At 37.4% G+C, this 20,872-nt stretch overlaps 2 protein-coding genes across 4 annotated transcripts in view; one reads left to right on the forward strand and one right to left on the reverse strand.

Annotated features, from left to right (window-relative positions):
• Positions 1-20,872, reverse strand: part of LOC123556229 (uncharacterized) — a 64,440-nt gene that overhangs the window by 23,133 nt on the left and 20,435 nt on the right. For all 3 annotated transcript variants that reach the window (XM_053542500.1, XM_053542501.1, XM_053542502.1), the window contains exons 7-9: positions 5,341-5,491; positions 3,759-3,916; positions 3,308-3,385 (exon numbers count right to left, since the gene is read on the reverse strand). In XM_053542500.1, the coding sequence (XP_053398475.1) occupies positions 3,356-3,385; positions 3,759-3,916; positions 5,341-5,491 (339 nt within the window). In that variant the 3' untranslated portion in view covers positions 3,308-3,355. The remainder of the gene's footprint in view (positions 1-3,307; positions 3,386-3,758; positions 3,917-5,340; positions 5,492-20,872) is intronic.
• On the forward strand, positions 15,399-20,787 carry LOC123556227 (uncharacterized). The gene is made up of 2 exons (XM_045346820.2): positions 15,399-15,497; positions 18,230-20,787. Exon 2 carries the CDS (start codon positions 18,231-18,233, stop codon positions 20,346-20,348), a length of 2,118 nt encoding a protein of 705 aa, XP_045202755.2. The 5' UTR covers positions 15,399-15,497; position 18,230; the 3' UTR covers positions 20,349-20,787.

The raw sequence follows: 20,872 nt of genomic DNA on the forward strand, positions 1-20,872 counted from the left end.
TCCAAATTTCTATGCTGTATCTTCAAAAACAATAAAATAGGTCAGTAGGTCAAGATTAAGACTATTCAAGATGAGTGTTGAAATCTGTATCAAACATTACATATGTGGTCCAAATTTCTTTGCTGTAACTTATACAAGAGGGCCAAGATGGCCCTAGGTCGCTCACCTGAGAAACACACCATAACAGTATAAACATGTTTGACCTAGTGATTTCATGGAAACAAATATTCTGGCCAATTTTCATTAGGATTCGACCAAAAATGTGGTCTCTTGAGTTAAAACAAGTATTTTCTTTCATATGACCTAGTGACATTGTTTTTGATCCCAGATGACCAATATTCAAACTCGACCTAGATTTTATCAAGGCTATCATTTTGACCAAACTTCATGAAGATCAATTGAAAAATACAGCCTCTATCACATACACAAAGTTTCTCTTTGATTTGACCTAGTGACCTAGTTTTTGACCCCAGATGATCCATATTCAAACTCGACCTAGATTTCATCAAGGCAATTATTTCAACCAAATTCCATGAAGATCAATTGAAAAATACAACCTCTATAACATACACAAGGTTTCTCTTTGATTTGATCTGGTGACCTACTTTTTGATCCCAGACAACCCATTTCGAAATTGGCCTAGATTTTATCTAGGTAACCATTCTGACCAAAATTCATGAAGATCAATTGAAAAATACAGCCTCTATCACATACACAAGGTTTATCTTTGATTTGACCTAGTTTTTGACCCCAGATGACCCATATTCAAACTTGGCCTAGACCTACTTTTTGATCCCAGACGACCCATTTCGAAATTGGCCTAGATTTTATCTAGGTAGTCATTCTGACAAAATTTCATGAAGATCAGTTAAAAGATACAGCCTCTATCGCATACACCAGGTTTTTCTCTGATTTGATCTAGTGACCTAGTTTTTGACCCAGATGACCCATCTTCAAACTAGGTCTAGATTTTATCAAGGTTATCATCTGACCAAAATTCATGAAGATCAGTTGAAAAATACAGCCTCTATCGCTAACACAAAGTTTTTCTTTGATTTGACCAAGTGACCTAGTTTTTGGCATTTACTGATCGTTTAATTTGAGTAATTATCAACAATAATAATTTATTTTCGACCAAGTGTCGTGGCCTGTTAATTTAATCGACTAATTGTCGCATTCTGCATAATGCCCATTAGGCATAATGTCTTTTTGTCCATTTGTCTGTTCGACCAAACGTGTTTCGATGAAATGTCGTGCACCCATCCCAGATGACCCATTTTCGAACTTGGCCTAGGTTTCAAGGAAATCATTTTGACCAAAATTCATGAAGATCAATTGAAAAATGCAGCCTCTATCACATACACAAGGTTTTTCTTTGATTTGATCTAGTAACCTAGTTTTTGACCCCAGATGACCCATATTCGAACCTGGCCTCGACTTTATCAAGGTTAACATTCTGACAAAATTTCATGAAGATCTATCGCATACACTAGGTTTTTCTTTGATTTTACCTAGTGACCTAGTTTTTGACACAGATGACCCATCTTCAAACTCGGCCTAGATTTTATCAAGGCAATCATTCTGACCAAAATTCATGAAGATCAATTGAAAAATACAGCCTCTATCGCATACACAAGGTTTTTCTTTGAATTGACCTAGTGACCTAGTTTTTTTAATCAGATGACCCATTTTCAAACTTGGCCTAGATTTCCTCAAGGTAAACATTCTGACAAAATTTCATAAAGATCAATTGAAAAATACAGACTCTATCGCATACACAAGGTTTTTCTTTGATTTGACCAAGTGACCTAGTTTTTCATCCCAGATTACCCATTTTCGAACTTGGCCTAGGTTTCATCAAGGTAATCATTCTGACCAAAATTCATGAAGATCAATTGAAAAATACAGCCTCTATCGCATACACAAGGTTTTTCTTTGATTTGACCTGGCGACCTAGTTTTTGACCTCAGATGACCCATTTTTGAACTTGGCCTAGATGTCATCAAGGCAATCAATCTGACTAAATTTCATGAAGATCAATTGAAAAATACAGCCTCTATCGCATACACAAGCTAAATGTTGACAGACGCCGGACAACAGACGACGGACGCCGGACATTGAGCAATCACAATAACTCACCTGAGCATTGCTCAGGTGAGCTAAAAACAAGGAAGTAGGTCAGTAGGTCACAATTAATCCACATCACCCAGATTCAAAATTGGCCTTGGAATCATCAAGATATTCATTCTGACCAAGTTTCATTCAGATAGGGTCATAAATGTGGCCTCTACAGTGTTAACAAGCCTCTCCTTTGATTTGACCTGGTGACCTAGTTTTTGACCCCACATGACCCAGTTTCAAACCTGGCCTGAAGATCATCAAGATTAACATTCTGTGCAAGTTTGTATCAAATCAAACCGTAAATTAAACCTCTATATGGCTGAAAGGGACAGAATGGAAAATTTTGCACCTTTCAGGGGCAGTAACTCTCAAAACCATAATGGAATCTAGCTGGTTTTCGCAAGGACTAGAGATCTTATTGTGACTTAAGTTGTTTGTAAAAGTGGTTAAAATCAAATGTAAAATGTCATTTCTATTATGTTCACAAGGTAAAAATTTACAAATTTTTGCTCTTTCAGGGATCAATCTGGGGCCGTAACTCTGGAACCTATGATTGGACCTGACGAATTCATCATGGAATATGTTGTTAAAAATATTTTGCAAGTCTGTATCAAATTAACCATAAATGAAGTCTCTTTATGGCTGCAAAAGCCAAAATAGCAAATTTTGGCCCTTTAAGGGGCCATAACTCTGCAATGAGGACGGGATCTGGCCAGTTTTCAAAAGGAATCGAGATATTATGCCAATACAAGCTGTGTGCAAGTTTGATCAAAATCTATTGCAAATTGTGGTCTCTAGTGTTCACAAGAAAAAAATAGCAAATTTTGGCCCTTTAAGGGGCCATACCTCTAGAGCCCATGACTGAAAGGAACCGAGATATCATGCCAATACAAGTTGTGTGCAAGTTTGATTAAAACCGGTTTGAAAATATGGTCTCTATTGTGTTCACAAGAAACTGTGGACAGATGGACGGATGGGCGATCATAAAAGCTCACCTTGTCACTATGTGACAGGTGAGCTAAAAACGACAGGAATTAAGATTTATGACCTGAACTATACGTACCAAAGGGTCAATCCAATATCCTCATTTAGGTATTTACTTGCCACCATTTATATAAACTATTTTCTCTGCATGAAAGGGACATCTTTCCTTAAAAAAATATCTGAGCTGACAAGGATTTATTACCTTTCTGTTATGTAGTAGATGAGCACTTTGCTGTTTCGCGTGGTCTTTTCACATTACTTCTATTTCCAGATTCAACACCTGAATGTAAAAACAGCAACAATTGTAATATGCCACAAGGTAATATTTAAGCCAGAAACTGTTGAATGATATGTGTATAATAACAGCATTTATATAATTTTGTAAGTTGACAAGAGATAGAGTGATCTTGGCACCCTGCATTGAGTCACTTTTGAATGTCCCAAATTTCAAGACTAGCTCAAGGTTAAAATCAAGGTCAAAGCTCATTTTGCTACATAAAACTGTGCATGTGGTCCATGCATGTGGTCCAAATTTGAAAACTGTAGCAGCTCTCACTTTTCTTCAAATAGTTTAGCTAAAACAGTACTAGACTTTGAAGTAGCTATACGATTTACAAACATTATGAAAACTTTGCTAGATATAGTGATACTACCTGTAATTCTGGTTTTGTCTGAACAGTGACATTTGGTGGAGCTATTCCCTTGACAACAGAGGCTATAGAGGTTGTCTGAGGGATGACCTTCACTTGACCTTGCTGGCTGATAGTAACGTTCTGTACTTTGTTTGCCAGATCTAATTTTGGGAACACACCTGTAACAAAATGTTCACAGGGAAAATATTCCTTACAAATAAATTGCTAAAATCACCAGAGTGTAACCTATACATCAATTATTCTAATACAATGTAATATAATTCACTGGCATTAAATTTCCTGGTTTTTACTGTAATAACTATTTCATGGAGACATAAATTCATAGTTTTCAAAATATAAAGATAAAATTAATCAAGGGGAGTTGAATATGTATTTTCTTTTACTAATGCAATTTATGATCTCATAGAAAATTTCAAAGTATAATCCATCAAACTTGTATAATTAAACTAACTCATTAGTAAAACATTTTGATTTAAAAAATTCATATTTCTTGTTGGTAAAATATTGTCAGCTGTATAAAACCACTGTTTTTTCATTAATTTCAAAGTATTATCTTTTCATTTCTAAGTTTTCAAACATGTTTTTAATGCAAAATTAAGATGGCATATAAAGGTCTTCACTGATGAGTTTAAACGATATTGCAATCAAGACAATTCTTTTCTTAAATGGATTCAGTTAGATGGAACAAGAGCAATGCCAACGAAGCATAATACACCCTTAAATTTCCATATTAAATGCTACAAACAGACAAATAAACAAACAACTGACAGACATCCACATAATAAAAAAATCCCATTTTAACATAAAATAATAAATCCCATTTTACCATAAAATAATTTATCCCATTTTACTAAACAGACATTTCATGCTACTCACCAACTGTTTTTTTCAACATGTTCATTTCCATCAAGTTTGGCATAGAATGCATACATGATAGCAAAATTAGATATTGGTTAAGATGCAAGAAGAATGTAAATTTTGGTTAACATGCAAGAAGAATGTAAATTTTGGTTAACATGCAAGAAGAATGTAAATTTTCTGAACTTATTTCAAAAGCATTGTAACGATTAACTACCTTCTGCACAATATTTTTAGTTATTTACAGGAATACCTTGCAAAAATCTTCAGTCAATAAGTTTGTACAACTAGTCACTTTCAGAGAACACTTCTTATGAATTTTCATGAAAAAATATTTTTAGCGTAATATGTTTGGGTTAGTGCCTTTAAAGGAAAATAATTAACAACCTTTGGAGTTCCTGGTATTTTGTCATGAGCAGCAATGACAATAAATGAAACTACCGGTATCCTTTAACATCCCTGAATTGTTCTTGGAATATGAGTCAAAAGTTTACCTTTGACCTGCTAAATTTCTAAAATGGACTGGTCAATCATTCAATTTGGGCAGCACCACTTATTATTCTAATGGGTGTTCTCTGAAAATTTACAGACTGAACAGCGAATAGTGCAGACAAAGATGTGCAGCCTGATCTTGGTCTGCATGGTCGCAAAGGCAGAATCACTTGACGCCTACAGGCTAAACTATACAGACTTAAATGAAAAGTTTAGGAGAGATCTTGTTTACCTTGCACTTTTCCTTGTCCTTTACCTGTAGCTTGTGCCTGAGCCTGGGCTTTCACATGGGCTGCTTGTGCTGCAGCAGCTTGCTGAAGAAGCTGTAACTGGGCAGAGGTCAAGAACTGCGTCACGCCTGCTGTTTTACTTGACACAGAAGACTGAAATAGGTAACATTTTATAATTTGAGAAATAAATTATCTAAATATAACAAGAGCTGTTAACAAAATGCCACAAAAGCAGACATTCATCTACAACCAGTTTAAGTGTCAAGGTCACTGTCACACTGAACTTTTACCTACTAGCCCCCACAAGAAGACTATAGGGTAATCTTCTAACCAAGGCATTGTTCTCCAGATAGGACCCCATTTCACTCTGGAGGTCAATGAGATGTTAACCTTTTACCTACTAACCACCACAACAAGACTATAGGGTAATCTTCTAACCAAGGCATAGTTCTCCAGATAGGACCCCATTTCACTCTGGAGGTCAATGAGATGTTAACCTTTTACCTACTAGCCCCCACAACAAGACTATAGGGTAATCTTCTAACCAAGGCATTGTTCTCCAGACAGGACCCCATTTCAATCTGGGGGTCAATGAGATGTTAACCTTTTACCTACTAACCCCCACAACAAGACTATAGGGTAATCTTCTAACCAAGGCATTGTTCTCCAGACAGGACCCCATTTCACTCTGGAGGTCAATGAGATGTTAACCTTTTACCTACTAACCACCACAACAAGACTATAGGGTAATCTTCTAACCAAGGCATTGTTCTCCAGATAGGACCCCATTTCAATCTGGAGGTCAATGAGATGTTAACCTTTTACCTACTAACCACCACAACAAGACTATAGGGTAATCTTCTAACCAAGGCATTGTTCTCCAGATAGGACCCCATTTCACTCTGGAGGTCAATGAGATGTTAACCTTTTACCTACTAACCACCACAACAAGACTATAGGGTAATCTTCTAACCAAGGCATTGTTCTCCAGATAGGACCCCATTTCAATCTGGGGGTCAATGAGATGTTAACCTTTTACCTACTAACCACCACAACAAGACTATAGGGTAATCTTCTAACCAAGGCATTGTTCTCCAGATAGGACCCCATTTCAATCTGGAGGTCAATGAGATGTTAACCTTTTACCTACTAGCCCCCACAACAAGACTATAGGGTAATCTTCTAACCAAGGCATTGTTCTCCAGATAGGACCCTATTTCAATCTGGAGGTCAATGAGATGTTAACTTTTTACCTACTAACCACCACAACAAGACTATAGGGTAATCTTCTAACCAAGGCATTGTTCTCCAGATAGGACCCCATTTCACTCTGGAGGTCAATGAGATGTTAACCTTTTACCTACTAACCCCCACAACAAGACTATAGGGTAATTTTCTAACCAAGGCATTGTTCTCCAGATAGGACCCCATTTCAATCTGGAGGTCAATGAGATGTTAACCTTTTACCTACTAACCACCACAACAAGACTATAGGGGTAATCTTCTAACCAAGGCATTGTTCTCCAGATAGGACCCCATTTCAATCTGGAGGTCAATGAGATGTTAACCTTTTACCTACTAACCACCACAACAAGACTATAGGGTAATCTTCTAACCAAGGCATTGTTCTCAAGATAGGACCCCATTTCAATCTGGAGGTCAATGAGATGTTAACCTTTTACCTACTAACCCCCACAAAAAGACTATAGGGTAATTTTCTAACCAAGGCATTGTTCTCCAGATAGGACCCCATTTCACTCTGGAGGTCAATGAGATGTTAACCTTTTACCTACTAGCCCCCACAACAAGACTATAGGGTAATCTTCTAACCAAGGCATTGTTCTCCAGACAGGACCCCATTTCACTCTGGAGGTCAATGAGATGTTAACCTTTTACCTACTAACCACCACAACAAGACTATAGGGTAATCTACTAACCAAGGCATTGTTCTCCAGACAGGACCCCATTTCAATCTGGAGGTCAATGAGATGTTAACCTTTTACCTACTAACCACCACAACAAGACTATAGGGTAATCTTCTAACCAAGGCATTGTTCTCCAGACAGGACCCCATTTCAATCTGGAGGTCAATGAGATGTTAACCTTTTACCTACTAACCACCACAACAAGACTATAGGGTAATCTTCTAACCAAGGCATTGTTCTCCAGATAGGACCCCATTTCAATCTGGGGGTCAATGAGATGTTAACCTTTTACCTACTAACCACCACAACAAGACTATAGGGTAATCTTCTAACCAAGGCATTGTTCTCCAGATAGGACCCCATTTCAATCTGGAGGTCAATGAGATGTTAACCTTTTACCTACTAACCACCACAACAAGACTATAGGGTAATCTTCTAACCAAGGCATTGTTCTCCAGATAGGACCCCATTTCACTCTGGAGGTCAATGAGATGTTAACCTTTTACCTACTAGCCCCCACAACAAGACTATAGGGTAATTTTCTAACCAAGGCATTGTTCTCCAGATAGGACCCCATTTCACTCTGGAGGTCAATGAGATGTTAACCTTTTACCTACTAGCCCCCACAACAAGACTATAGGGTAATCTACTAACCAAGGCATTGTTCTCCAGACAGGACCCCATTTCAATCTGGAGGTCAATGAGATGTTAACCTTTTACCTACTAACCGCCACAACAAGACTATAGGGTAATCTTCTAACCAAGGCATTGTTCTCCAGACAGGACCCCATTTCAATCTGGGGGTCAATGAGATGTTAACCTTTTACCTACTAACCACCACAACAAGACTATAGGGTAATCTTCTAACCAAGGCATTGTTCTCCAGATAGGACCCCATTTCAATCTGGAGGTCAATGAGATGTTAACCTTTTACCTACTAACCACCACAACAAGAGTATAGGGGTAATCTTCTAACCAAGGCATTGTTCTCCAGATAGGACCCCATTTCAATCTGGGGGTCAATGAGATGTTAACCTTTTACCTACTAGCCACCACAACAAGACTATAGGGTAATCTTCTAACCAAGGCATTGTTCTCCAGATAGGACCCCATTTCAATCTGGGGGTCAATGAGATGTTAACCTTTTACCTACTAGCCCCCACAACAAGACTATAGGGTAATTTTCTAACCAAGGCATAGTTCTCCAGATAGGACCCCATTTCAATCTGGAGGTCAATGAGATGTTAACCTTTTACCTACTAACCACCACAACAAGACTATAGGGTAATCTTCTAACCAAGGCATTGTTCTCCAGATAGGACCCCATTTCAATCTGGAGGTCAATGAGATGTTAACCTTTTACCTACTAACCACCACAACAAGACTATAGGGTAATCTTCTAACCAAGGCATTGTTCTCCAGATAGGACCCCATTTCACTCTGGAGGTCAATGAGATGTTAACCTTTTACCTACTAACCACCACAACAAGACTATAGGGTAATCTTCTAACCAAGGCATTGTTCTCCAGATAGGACCCCATTTCAATCTGGGGGTCAATGAGATGTTAACCTTTTACCAACTAACCACCACAACAAGACTATAGGGTAATTTTCTAACCAAGGCATTGTTCTCCAGATAGGACCCCATTTCAATCTGGAGGTCAATGAGATGTTAACCTTTTACCTACTAACCACCACAACAAGACTATAGGGTAATTTTCTAACCAAGGCATTGTTCTCCAGATAGGACCCCATTTCACTCTGGAGGTCAATGAGATGTTAACCTTTTACCTACTAACCCCCACAACAAGACTATAGGGTAATCTTCTAACCAAGGCATTGTTCTCCAGATAGGACCCCATTTCACTCTGGAGGTCAATGAAATGTTAACCTTTTACCTACTAACCACCACAACAAGACTATAGGGTAATCTTCTAACCAAGGCATTGTTCTCCAGGCAGGACCCCATTTCACTCTGGAGGTCAATGAGATGCTAACCTTTTACCTACTAACCACCACAACAAGACTATAGGGTAATCTTCTAACCAAGGCATTGTTCTCCAGACAGGACCCCATTTCAATCTGGAGGTCAATGAGATGTTAACCTTTTACCTACTAACCACCACAACAAGACTATAGGGTAATCTTCTAACCAAGGCATTGTTCTCCAGACAGGACCCCATTTCAATCTGGGGGTCAATGAGATGTTAACCTTTTACCTACTAACCACCACAACAAGACTATAGGGTAATCTTCTAACCAAGGCATTGTTCTCCAGATAGGACCCCATTTCAATCTGGGGGTCAATGAGATGTTAACCTTTTACCTACTAACCACCACAACAAGACTATAGGGTAATCTTCTAACCAAGGCATTGTTCTCCAGATAGGACCCTATTTCAATCTGGAGGTCAATGAGATGTTAACCTTTTACCTACTAACCACCACAACAAGACTATAGGGTAATCTTCTAACCAAGGCATTGTTCTCCAGATAGGACCCCATTTCAATCTGGGGGTCAATGAGATGTTAACCTTTTACCTACTAACCACCACAACAAGACTATAGGGTAATCTTCTAACCAAGGCATTGTTCTCCAGATAGGACCCCATTTCAATCTGGGGGTCAATGAGATGTTAACCTTTTACCTACTAACCACCACAACGAGACTATAGGGTAATCTTCTAACCAAGGCATTGTTCTCCAGATAGGACCCCATTTCACTCTGGGGGTCAATGAGATGTTAACCTTTTACCTACTAACCACCACAACAAGACTATAGGGTAATCTTCTAACCAAGGCATTGTTCTCCAGATAGGACCCCATTTCACTCTGGGGGTCAATGAGATGTTAACCTTTTTACCTACTAACCACCACAACAAGACTATAGGGTAATCTTCTAACCAAGGCATTGTTCTCCAGATAGGACCCATTTCAATCTGGGGGTCAATGAGATGTTAACCTTTTACCTACTAACCACCACAACAAGACTATAGGGTAATCTTCTAACCAAGGCATTGTTCTCCAGATAGGACCCATTTCAATCTGGAGGTCAATGAGATGTTAACCTTTTACCTACTAACCACCACAACAAGACTATAGGGTAATCTTCTAACCAAGGCATTGTTCTCCAGATAGGACCCCATTTCAATCTGGGGGTCAATGAGATGTTAACCTTTTACCTACTAGCCCCCACAACAAGACTATAGGGTAATCTTCTAACCAAGGCATTGTTCTCCAGATAGGACCCCATTTCAATCTGGAGGTCAATGAGATGTTAACCTTTTACCTACTAGCCCCCACAACAAGACTATAGGGTAATCTTCTAACCAAGGCATTGTTCTCCAGATAGGACCCCATTTCAATCTGGAGGTCAATGAGATGTTAACCTTTTACCTACTAACCACCACAACAAGACTATAGGGTAATCTTCTAACCAAGGCATTGTTCTCCAGATAGGACCCCATTTCAATCTGGGGGTCAATGAGATGTTAACCTTTTACCTACTAACCACCACAACAAGACTATAGGGTAATCTTCTAACCAAGGCACTGTTCTCCAGATAGGACCCCATTTCAATCTGGGGGTCAATGAGATGTTAACCTTTTACCTACTAGCCCCCACAACAAGACTATAGGGTAATCTTCTAACCAAGGCATTGTTCTCCAGATAGGACCCCATTTCACTCTGGAGGTCAATGAGATGTTAACCTTTTACCTACTAACCCCCACAACAAGACTATAGGGTAATCTACTAACCAAGGCATAGTTCTCCAGACAGGACAACAAGACTATAGGGTAATCTTCTAACCAAGGCATTGTTCTCCAGATAGGACCCCATTTCACTCTGGAGGTCAATGAGATGTTAACCTTTTACCTACTAATTTCCAAACTAATTGGGGTCATCTTCTGACCAAACGCAACTATTCCATTAAGTCTTACAGCTGTAGTCCCAACTGTTCTCCGTTTACTGTGAAATCATTTTTATTCGCATAGGACGAATTTGTCGCGTAATTCGCGCTAGGACCGATGCGCGAATTTAAGACCACGCTATTATAATTTTTTTATTATATTTTTCATTGCTAAAATTGAAAATGCGCGAATTAAAGCCCGCAAGAAAAAGTCCTTCTTCATGTTTGCGCGAAATTTCAAGCCAGCGAATTTAAATGATTTCACAGTATTAAATAGAAACCATTTTTTTTGTCGGACGATCTCTGAAACACTGAACTTTGACCTACTGAAACTATATGGATAACCCACAGAACACTGGCAATCATCCTATGAAGTTTTACCACTACAGACAAGACAAAATAGGGCAGACAGGCAGGCAGGCAATTGGAATTAAAGTAACCACACCTCCTCAGGAGGCAGGGGGAGGGGGAGAGCAATTATCAGAACAGAAAACAAGGAATCGGTAAAACCGTATGATGCTCCCCGATGCATGTGCATGTCCCAATATGGGGAGTAACGTATTAGAAACCAAAAAACACTGTAGATAATAATAAGAGAATTGAATAAAGGGAGATAATTAAAGCAAGGGTCATATCATTAAGTGTAATTTTTGCCTCTATCATTTTTGTGAAGTTTCAATGATTCATGCCATTAATACTTTTCAAGTAATGCTCAGGACAAGCCTCATTTTGTATAATAAAGGGAGATAATTAAAAAACTAGGTAAAGTAGAGTTATGGCCGTCAATGGCCTCTATCATTTTGTAAAGTTTCAATGAAATGCATTTAATACTTTTCAAGTAATGCTCCAGACAAGCCTTATTTTTTGTAACAAGATATCACAGAGTGATCTTGGCACCCATCATTGAGCCATTTTTGAATGTTCCAAATTTCAAGACTAGCTCAAAATCAAGGTCAAGGTTCATTTCGGTACACAAAACTGTGCATGTGGTCCAAATTTGAAAGCTGTAGCTTAAGAATGTGAAAGCAGGTCACTAGATTAATTTCATTTTCATTTTCAAGTTCATTTTGGTACACAAAACTATATATGTGCTTCAAATTTGAAGGCTCTAGCTTGACAGAAGGACAGACAAAGTGGCAACTATATGCTCACCCTTTGGGGAGCGTAAAAATGTAAATCAATGTTCAAAGTAGCTGACTTCTCTTGTGTTCTACTGTTAAACCACAGCTATCCTAGACAAATATTCATCCACATCTGATTTGAGATTTCAAAAGGCTATCAAATTTTCGTTTTGCTCTGTGTAAGATTGGAACAGATTTCAATTAATCCTTACTCTGCTAAATTTCTATAATGAACGTGTCCATCTTTCAATTTGGACAGTACCATTAACTGTTACAAGGCAGTTTGAAAGACAGCTACCTATATCCCCTGCCATTGTTATGAATAGTGAGAAGGTTTATGGTATTGGGTAGAACCATTGAACAATCGAGTTGTGACCTTGACCTTAAGCTGGCAGGGATGAATTTTGAATTCTGCAAATTGTCTTGATATAAAAAGGGGAATATTAAAGCCAAGTCATATTAAAATCCTTCACAGGGTTTAGGAGATACAGAGCAGACATAAAATAGAAGGCTAAAAGCTTTGACCTTGAGTTGTGACCTTGACCTTTACCAAACATGGCTGACTCATGAGTTCTGCATATCGTCTTGATGAGGTGATTAATTAATCATGAAAATCCTTCAAGGGGTTTAGGAGATACACAGTGGACACGAAATGGAAGGCTCGAACCTTTGACCTTGAGTTGTGACCTTGACCTTGAGCTGATATGGCTGACAATGGGTTCTGCACATTGTCTTGATGTGGTGATCATTTGACCCAAGTTTCTTGAAATTCCTTTAAGGGATTTAGGAGCTACAGAGCGGACACAAAATGGAAAGCTCAAACATTTGACCCAGAGTTGTGACCTTGACCTTGAACCGACATGGCTGACTCATAAGTACTGCAAATCATCTTGATAAGGCGATCATTTGACCCAAGTTTCATGATTATCCTTCAATGGGTTTAGGAGATATAGAGCGGACACAAAATTGAAAGCTCAAACCTTGGACCTCGAGTTGTGTCATTGACCTTCAGCTAACATGACTAACTTGTAAGTTCTGCATATATTCTTGATGAGGTAATAATTTGACCAAAGATTCATGATTATCCTTCAAGGGATTTAGGAGATATAGAGCGGACACAAAATGGAAGGCTCAAACATTTGACCTCAAGTTGTGATCTTGACCTTGAGCTGACATGGCTGACTCATGGGTTCTGCACTTCATCTTGAGGAGGTGATCATTTGACCAAAGTTTCATGATAATCCTCCAAGGGGTTTAGGAGATACAGAGCGGACACAAAATGGAAGGCTCAAACCTTCAACAGTAAGTTGTGACCTTGACCTTGAGCCGACCTGGCTGACTCATGGGTTCTACACATTGTCTTGAGGAGGTGATCATTTGACCCAAGTTTAATGAAAATCTTTTAAGGGGTTTAGGAGATACAGAGCGGACATGAAATGTTACAGATGGACAAACGGAAGGATGGACGGAGACCATTCCTATAACCCCCCACCACTTGTAGTGGGGAATTAAAAATGGGGAGCTTCCAAAAGATACTGACTGAATGGCAAACAGTACAGATCGTGACCAGACTGCATGGATGTGCGGGCTGATCAAGATCTACAATGGTTGCAATGGCAGAATCAGTTGTGTCAAGCATGATGAGGGTTAAATTTTAAATAAACATGCATTCTACAGTTACATGCAGACAGCACAGCAACATTTCATCAGTATAAGTTTGCAATATTTGGTAAACACTGTAATCTCATATTAACTATTTGCCATTCTTAAGCCCAAGTTGTAGACTTTAAATGTAGATGAATAACGGCCCTTACATGTAGATGAATACCGGCCCTTACATGTAGATGAATACCGGCCCTTACATTAGCCTCTTCAGTTTTTGTCTTTGCAAATTCAATAAAGATGACCTTCAAAACAGATATTAACCTTTTCCTTGAGACAACTCTGAGTAGAAAAATACTGCAAAAACTGACCAGGCACAGATCATTATACCTTCCTACATGATTCTTACATAAAGCAGAAATTGAAATATTTTCCATTATTCAGTTACAGTGAAGTATGACAAATCAACAGTTTTTGTTGAAACTGAAACCAAAAGGAGGTCAGTACCTAATGTTTCCCCATTTCATTTTGATTTTTTTTCCTGGCAGGGTAATTGCATATCTGACCTGGAAAACTGGAATGGAAGTTATTGAATTCAGTCAACCCCTATCACCTGACAACAGAAACAAATACAGTCAAATATCGTTACCTCGATATCAGTTTGCTCGATACTCCGGTTAGCATGATGTGTTTTAGTTGGTCCGGATTTTTCTCTATAAATTTTAATGTTATTATTTATACTTACCTAGATATCATTAGCTTAATATTTTGTTTAGCTCGATGAGATTTTTCAGTCCCGTCAACTTACCTGTACTGTTTTTACACCTGGTTTAGTCGATATCACAGCTTGTCAAAAACTATCCATGTTATTTGTAAGCTATTGTTGTCCTGTGATGTATTAATTGTAATCATGTCGGTTTGTGTGTTTGTTTTGTTTGTTATCTAATCTATAATCAAATTTAAATGTCAGCAAATTTGCATTTAATTGCCAGTTATTAGTCTTAAAAGAATTAAAAGGTTGTATGTATGTGTGTAATTTTGAATTAAGATGTTTTATTTGTCAATAAAATTAAGATCGTATTTACGTTTTATATTATTTCTTTCCCCTTTCAAACATACTGAAAGAAGCATGTGATATAATGACAATATAGACGTCCTAAACATACAAAATAAAGTCCCAGATAGTCGATATTGTTACGTCGAACTTCGTATACGTCGATGAAATTTTTGCGGTCCCTTGAATATCGAGGTAACAGTATTTGACTGTAGTTAACTTTGTATTCTAACTCAATACTGAATTTAACTACTCCTTTCAATAATCTGACTCACTGCATTGCAATTCAAAAGATGTTTCAAGTAACTTAAAGGGGTCCATAAGGCAAAACTAAAATGTGATAAAAAGTTAATTATTTCCTTTATTTGGCCAAAGGTTATTGTATGGGGAACTTAAATAGAACATTATCATATATATCTGATTTCTTAGAAAAATTCTTCTGTCCATCATAACATTTAAGAGCCTGAATGATGCAGTTGCATTATAGATATAAGACCTCTGTAAATTTTTTTTCATGGAGACATTCAACATCTCTAAACCAGTGAAATGTAAGTATACATTTCTTTGTATAGTTGTAATAATGGGGATTATAGCAAAATTATACATATAGTCCTTCTTTTATGCTTAAGTACGAGGGTTGTCCCAGAAAATCGCGAACTTTTTTTTATTATTTCGAAAATAAGCGACGCATCAAATAATTATTTTAACTGATGTTATTTCATTGTATACTCTAAAGGACTATAGAGTTTAAAATTAAATATCTGTCACATAATTCCAGTATTTTTTAAATAATGGACGGTAGTCAGTGCTAGTTGGCACACTTTTGATTTTCCCACTACAAAAAGAAGTGGCTTCATTTTAAATTCCTGTAACTTAACTGACATACATCTCACAGGATTGAAAATTATATTGTTGTTTACAGCAATGTGTAGTGCGTGATTATATTGCATTTCAAGTCTTTGCCGTCACTAACGTTAAAAACGTGACGTAATTTTGAAAGTAATGATCGCACACCATTTCAGAAATGCGACATCTGATCATTTCGCGGTGCAGGAAGTATTAATAAAATTTGGTGTAGATCACGGTATGACTCTTTCACAAACAAAACAAAAAATGGAAAATTCTGGAAGTTTGGCAAATGTTAGCAGGACATTTGTCTTTACGTTACAAAAACGTTTTAAGGAAGGTTAGGCAAGTGTTTCAAAGAGAGGGCAACATAAAACTTTCATACTTTCTGCAAGGCATACTTATCTGATGTCGCCATTTCTGAAATGGCATGCGAACATTATTTCAAAATTATTTCACTATTTTAATAAAAGTGATATCAATCTGTTTTAATTCTGTGAGATGTATATCAGGTAAGTTACATGAATTTAAAATGAAACAACTTCTTTTTGCAGTGGGAAAACTGAGCATGCTCCGACTAGCACAGACTGCCATCCATTATTTAAGAAATACTCAAATAATATGAGGGATATTTTAGAAATAATAAGTATCCAAATGTGGTTTATCATAGAATAACCTGGGTTTTGAGTTCTTATGCGTACGCCTTCGTGATATATTCTTATGGATAAGAACTTAAAAATCAGGTTATTCCATGATAAATCACACTTGGGAACTTGTTATCTTGATTCTAACATGACATACTAGTACAACAGTGTTAGAAAAAATAGTAACTACTTTTTACGACCGTGCTACGCACCTGGATCAGATGACGTCATTGCATGTAAGTGATTTATTGCAGAATAACCCAAGATAGATTTTGCTCTACATGTATGTAGGTTATTTGCTGGTCGTGTTAGAATCAAATTTAAACTCTATAGTCCTGTAGAGTATACAATGAAATTACATCAGTTAAAATAATTATTTGATGCGTCCTCTATTTTTGAAAAAAAGTTCATGATTTTCTGGGGCAAACCTTGTATGCATTTTAAAAAATTAGAAATTACAAACATGTTTGGTTAATCTTTATATAAAATGCATCTTTCTCTATTTTCTTTGAGATTTAATCAGATTTTTTCTCTGGTAGAGTGTAGTTTTAGTTAGACAGTTAAAACAGCCAGTATTGGTCTTGTGTGTCCACTCTTAAAACATTCTCTTACAGCTTCTTTTTTTGCAAATTTGCAAGGTTGTACTATAAATTTCAAGAGATTCTTGTAACCATGTATGTTTTTAATGTTTTAATATACATATAGGATAATCTCTTTGATAACATAATGACAATATCATAATCATAATATAAACTTTATATTAAAATGTAATTAATGTACTTTAAAGTACTGTGGTATCCTTAGGACATGCATTTATATATTTCTTTAGATTTTAATAATCTCATGCGCACAACATCTTATTTCCAGCGCTCGACATCTTATTTTGTACGCACGACATCTTATCTCAAACGCACGACTTAATATCTCATGTGCACGACATCTTATAACTCGCAGTCATACTGATGATCTGAATCCCCAAAAAGGGCCTTAATATATATAGATAAGATGTCGAGCGCTCGAAATAAGATGTCGATGGAGATAAGATGTCATGAGCAGGAGATAAAATGTCAAGTGTTCGAGATAAAATGTCATGCACTCGAGAAAAGATGTTGAGCGCTCAAGATAAAATGACCTGTGCTTGAGATAAGATGTCATGCGCACAAGAAAAGATGTCGTGTGCACAAGAAAAGATATCGAGCGCTCGTGATAAGATATCGAGCGCTGGAGATAAGATGTCGTGTGCACGAGTTAAGATGTCGTACACTAGAGGTAAGATGTCGAGTGCATGAGATAAGATGTCGAGTGCACAAAATAAGATGTCAAGCACATGAGATAAGATGTCATTCGCACAAGATAAGATGTTGTCGTTCGCACAGGATAAGATGTCATGCACACGGGATAAGATGTCGTGCACACAAGATAATTTAATCTAAAAAAATAAATGCATGTCCTTAAGATACCAGCCTGGTAAAGAAACTTTATTTCACAATTTTATGGTTGGAAGCCTTATATGCAATATTAAGAATTCGCTGAAACATGTCTGTATTTTAGGTCATGATGCTGATTACTATTCACAAACATTTTGAGTTAGCGAGTGGCATTATTTGCAAAAATAAATACAACCGAAAAGTTCAACTGAAAATTAGAAAGAGCAGCTTGAAATATTCTGATAACAAACTAACATGATTACACTGCCATAGGTCTTGTTTACTGTTCTTCAATTGTTGACCTGACTGGTTGACTGCTTATATCTTTTCATAAATAAAACTAAAGAAATGTTCATCTTGCAGAATGTTCTGCACACCAGAGTATACACAGAACGTGTCCTTGCGACTGTCCAATGTGCTTGACGAAATAGGTGTAAATGACAACATTGTGATGAAGAGGAGAAACACAGTGCTTACAGAGGAGTCTTTGAGGACAGTGACCAAAACATTAGAAGGTTTGGATACAACATTGTTTCATTTTGGCAGTCGTACAGAAGGCACAACTACAGCAGGACTTCTACCAGACTCTGATACCCTGGTCTGTGACAATCACTTTAATATCATGCAGGATCTTGGAGAATGGCAACAAGGTTTTACTAATCTGTTAATGGTTCGAGACGAGGATACTCCACCTGGATACTGTTTGCTACAGAAAACATACGAGAATGTCCCCCTACCTGTTGATTATACGCCAAGCAATGATTTTGTTACAGACAGGAGAAGAAGAGTTGTCATGAAGAATTCATGGTTTGTCGACAGAATCCCTGAAGGATGCACAAGGCATGGTCCTTCACAGTCACTGAGAGGCATACCAGGCTTTGCTGATGATGACCTAGTGTATGCGTACTACTGTAAATCCTGGCCACTTGAGGCAATGCCTTGGTTACAAAGAGGAAGTGTAGGAAACTGGCCCACTGAAGAAATAAAGAGACAATCTGTGAATGACGGATGTTTTGTTGTTCCAGTTGGCAAAGTAGGTACTCAAGATGAAGAACTTCAATGGAGAATATCTACTTGTCTCACAGAACGTACATTAATGTTCAGTTTAAACATTTCTCAAATTAGATGTTATGTATTAATGAAGATGATCCTGAAATCTTACCCTATCCTTCATTCTGATGATGCACTCTCAACTTTTATTTGTAAAACTGTTTTGATACATTGCATTGAAAGCACTCAGGCAAATTTCTGGCAAGATGATAACTTATTATCAAGTTTAAATTTCTGCTTAAAATTTCTTTACAACTGTGTGTCATTTGACCACTGTCCACACTTTATTATACATGTGAACAATCTTATGGCAGGACGCATTCCACCTGATATCAAACCACAGATACTAGAGGGAATACGTCACATTATACTGAGTAATGGTAGAGCTTTACTGGAGATTGAAATTGACCAACTTGGTAGGAGGTTAAGTGGACAACTTGGTAGGAGGCTTAGTCGACAGTTTCAACTTGTCTTACCATCAGTTCAATTTTACTGTCAAAATCTATCAGGAAATCTTCTTCATAATTTTATGCTGCGCCTGAGTGCATGCAATAGAGAGTTTCTATCAGACTTGGCACAATGTAAGACTGAAATTGTTGTCCAAACTTTATCACAGTCTATTGACAAACTGGGAGGCATACATCTTGAAGGCAATGAATTTGAACAAGCAGCCAGTAAACTTCTGTCACCATTTCTATGCATGTCGCTAGGATCAGTTCTGGCATCACACAGTATTTCACTTAACAGATTTATACCACGAGAAGCTTTTGCCTTGTTATTGCAAGGGTCCAAAGCAGATCTCTCTTCTAGACTGAAATGTGCATCAGTGTTCTATTGTACAGGAAACATGGTGCAGACGGAATATATTCTTAAAGACATTGAGGAACAATACAATTTAGTAAATGTCCAATCAGTCTGTTGCTGCTACCAAGAGCAAGGACAATCCCCGGGGAAATCTTTCATAACAGTGTCTGCTGTTGGAGATATTGAAGCTGTTATCAACTACACTGGATTCTGTGTGAGGTACTTGCCCTATGAATTTAACTGTATTCCAGAGGAGCTTCAGCATGAATTGTTTAGATCAGAATTTGACATGCATCAAAACAGAGGAATGCATGACGACTGGATGGACTGGGTTGCGGTAGACTCCATTCCTTACTTTTACTTCTTACAATACAAGGTCTACAGTAGCCTGGGAGATATAGAGCAACAACAGAGAGCTTTCACTAACTTGAGAAGAAGAACAGACACAGACTTAAGCCTGGGACACCGAGAAACAGCCTTGAATCTACTTGGACAATGTATGGAGGAGGAGGACAGACTTGAGGATGCATTAAACTGCTACACAGAATCTACAAACCTACATCCGACCAATAATGCTGCAAATTTTCATACAAGCCAAGTTTTACAGAAAATTCATGACCGTCAATAGATTAATCTGCTATTTCAACTTAACAATTATCAGAATGGTGCACTGAAAACCATATGATCAAATGTTAGTCTCCATGTCTATACAGCTCTTTTTATTGCAGTTTAACTCTTTCATATGCAAAATCAGTACTGAAATATTCTTTTTATATTTTATCTTGGTCAAGTTTTAAGATAACAGTTTGAATATCTGATTATTTGAGATGCACTATTTCTATGGGTCAATATACATACAATCTTTTCAGTCCTATTAAATGCTTGTCTATACCAACTTTACCAGTCTAGGTCAAGTATGACTAAAACTGGAATGGAGTAACATATTTATTTCATTTCACAAATCATTGTAACACAGTCTCTTAATGTTCAACATCAGTTTTCAATAGATATTACAAATACAAACTTTTCCTTCTTCTTTACACTAACATAATAAAATGGTGAAAATGTTTTTGACTTATTTCATTAAAATCTCCCTTGTATAATTATAAAATAATCTTAAATCAAGCTTATACTGGCTTGTTTTTCATGAAA

This window comes from Mercenaria mercenaria, chromosome 5 (genome assembly GCF_021730395.1).
Source record: "Mercenaria mercenaria strain notata chromosome 5, MADL_Memer_1, whole genome shotgun sequence".
NCBI classification, from domain to species: Eukaryota; Metazoa; Mollusca; class Bivalvia; order Venerida; family Veneridae; genus Mercenaria; species Mercenaria mercenaria.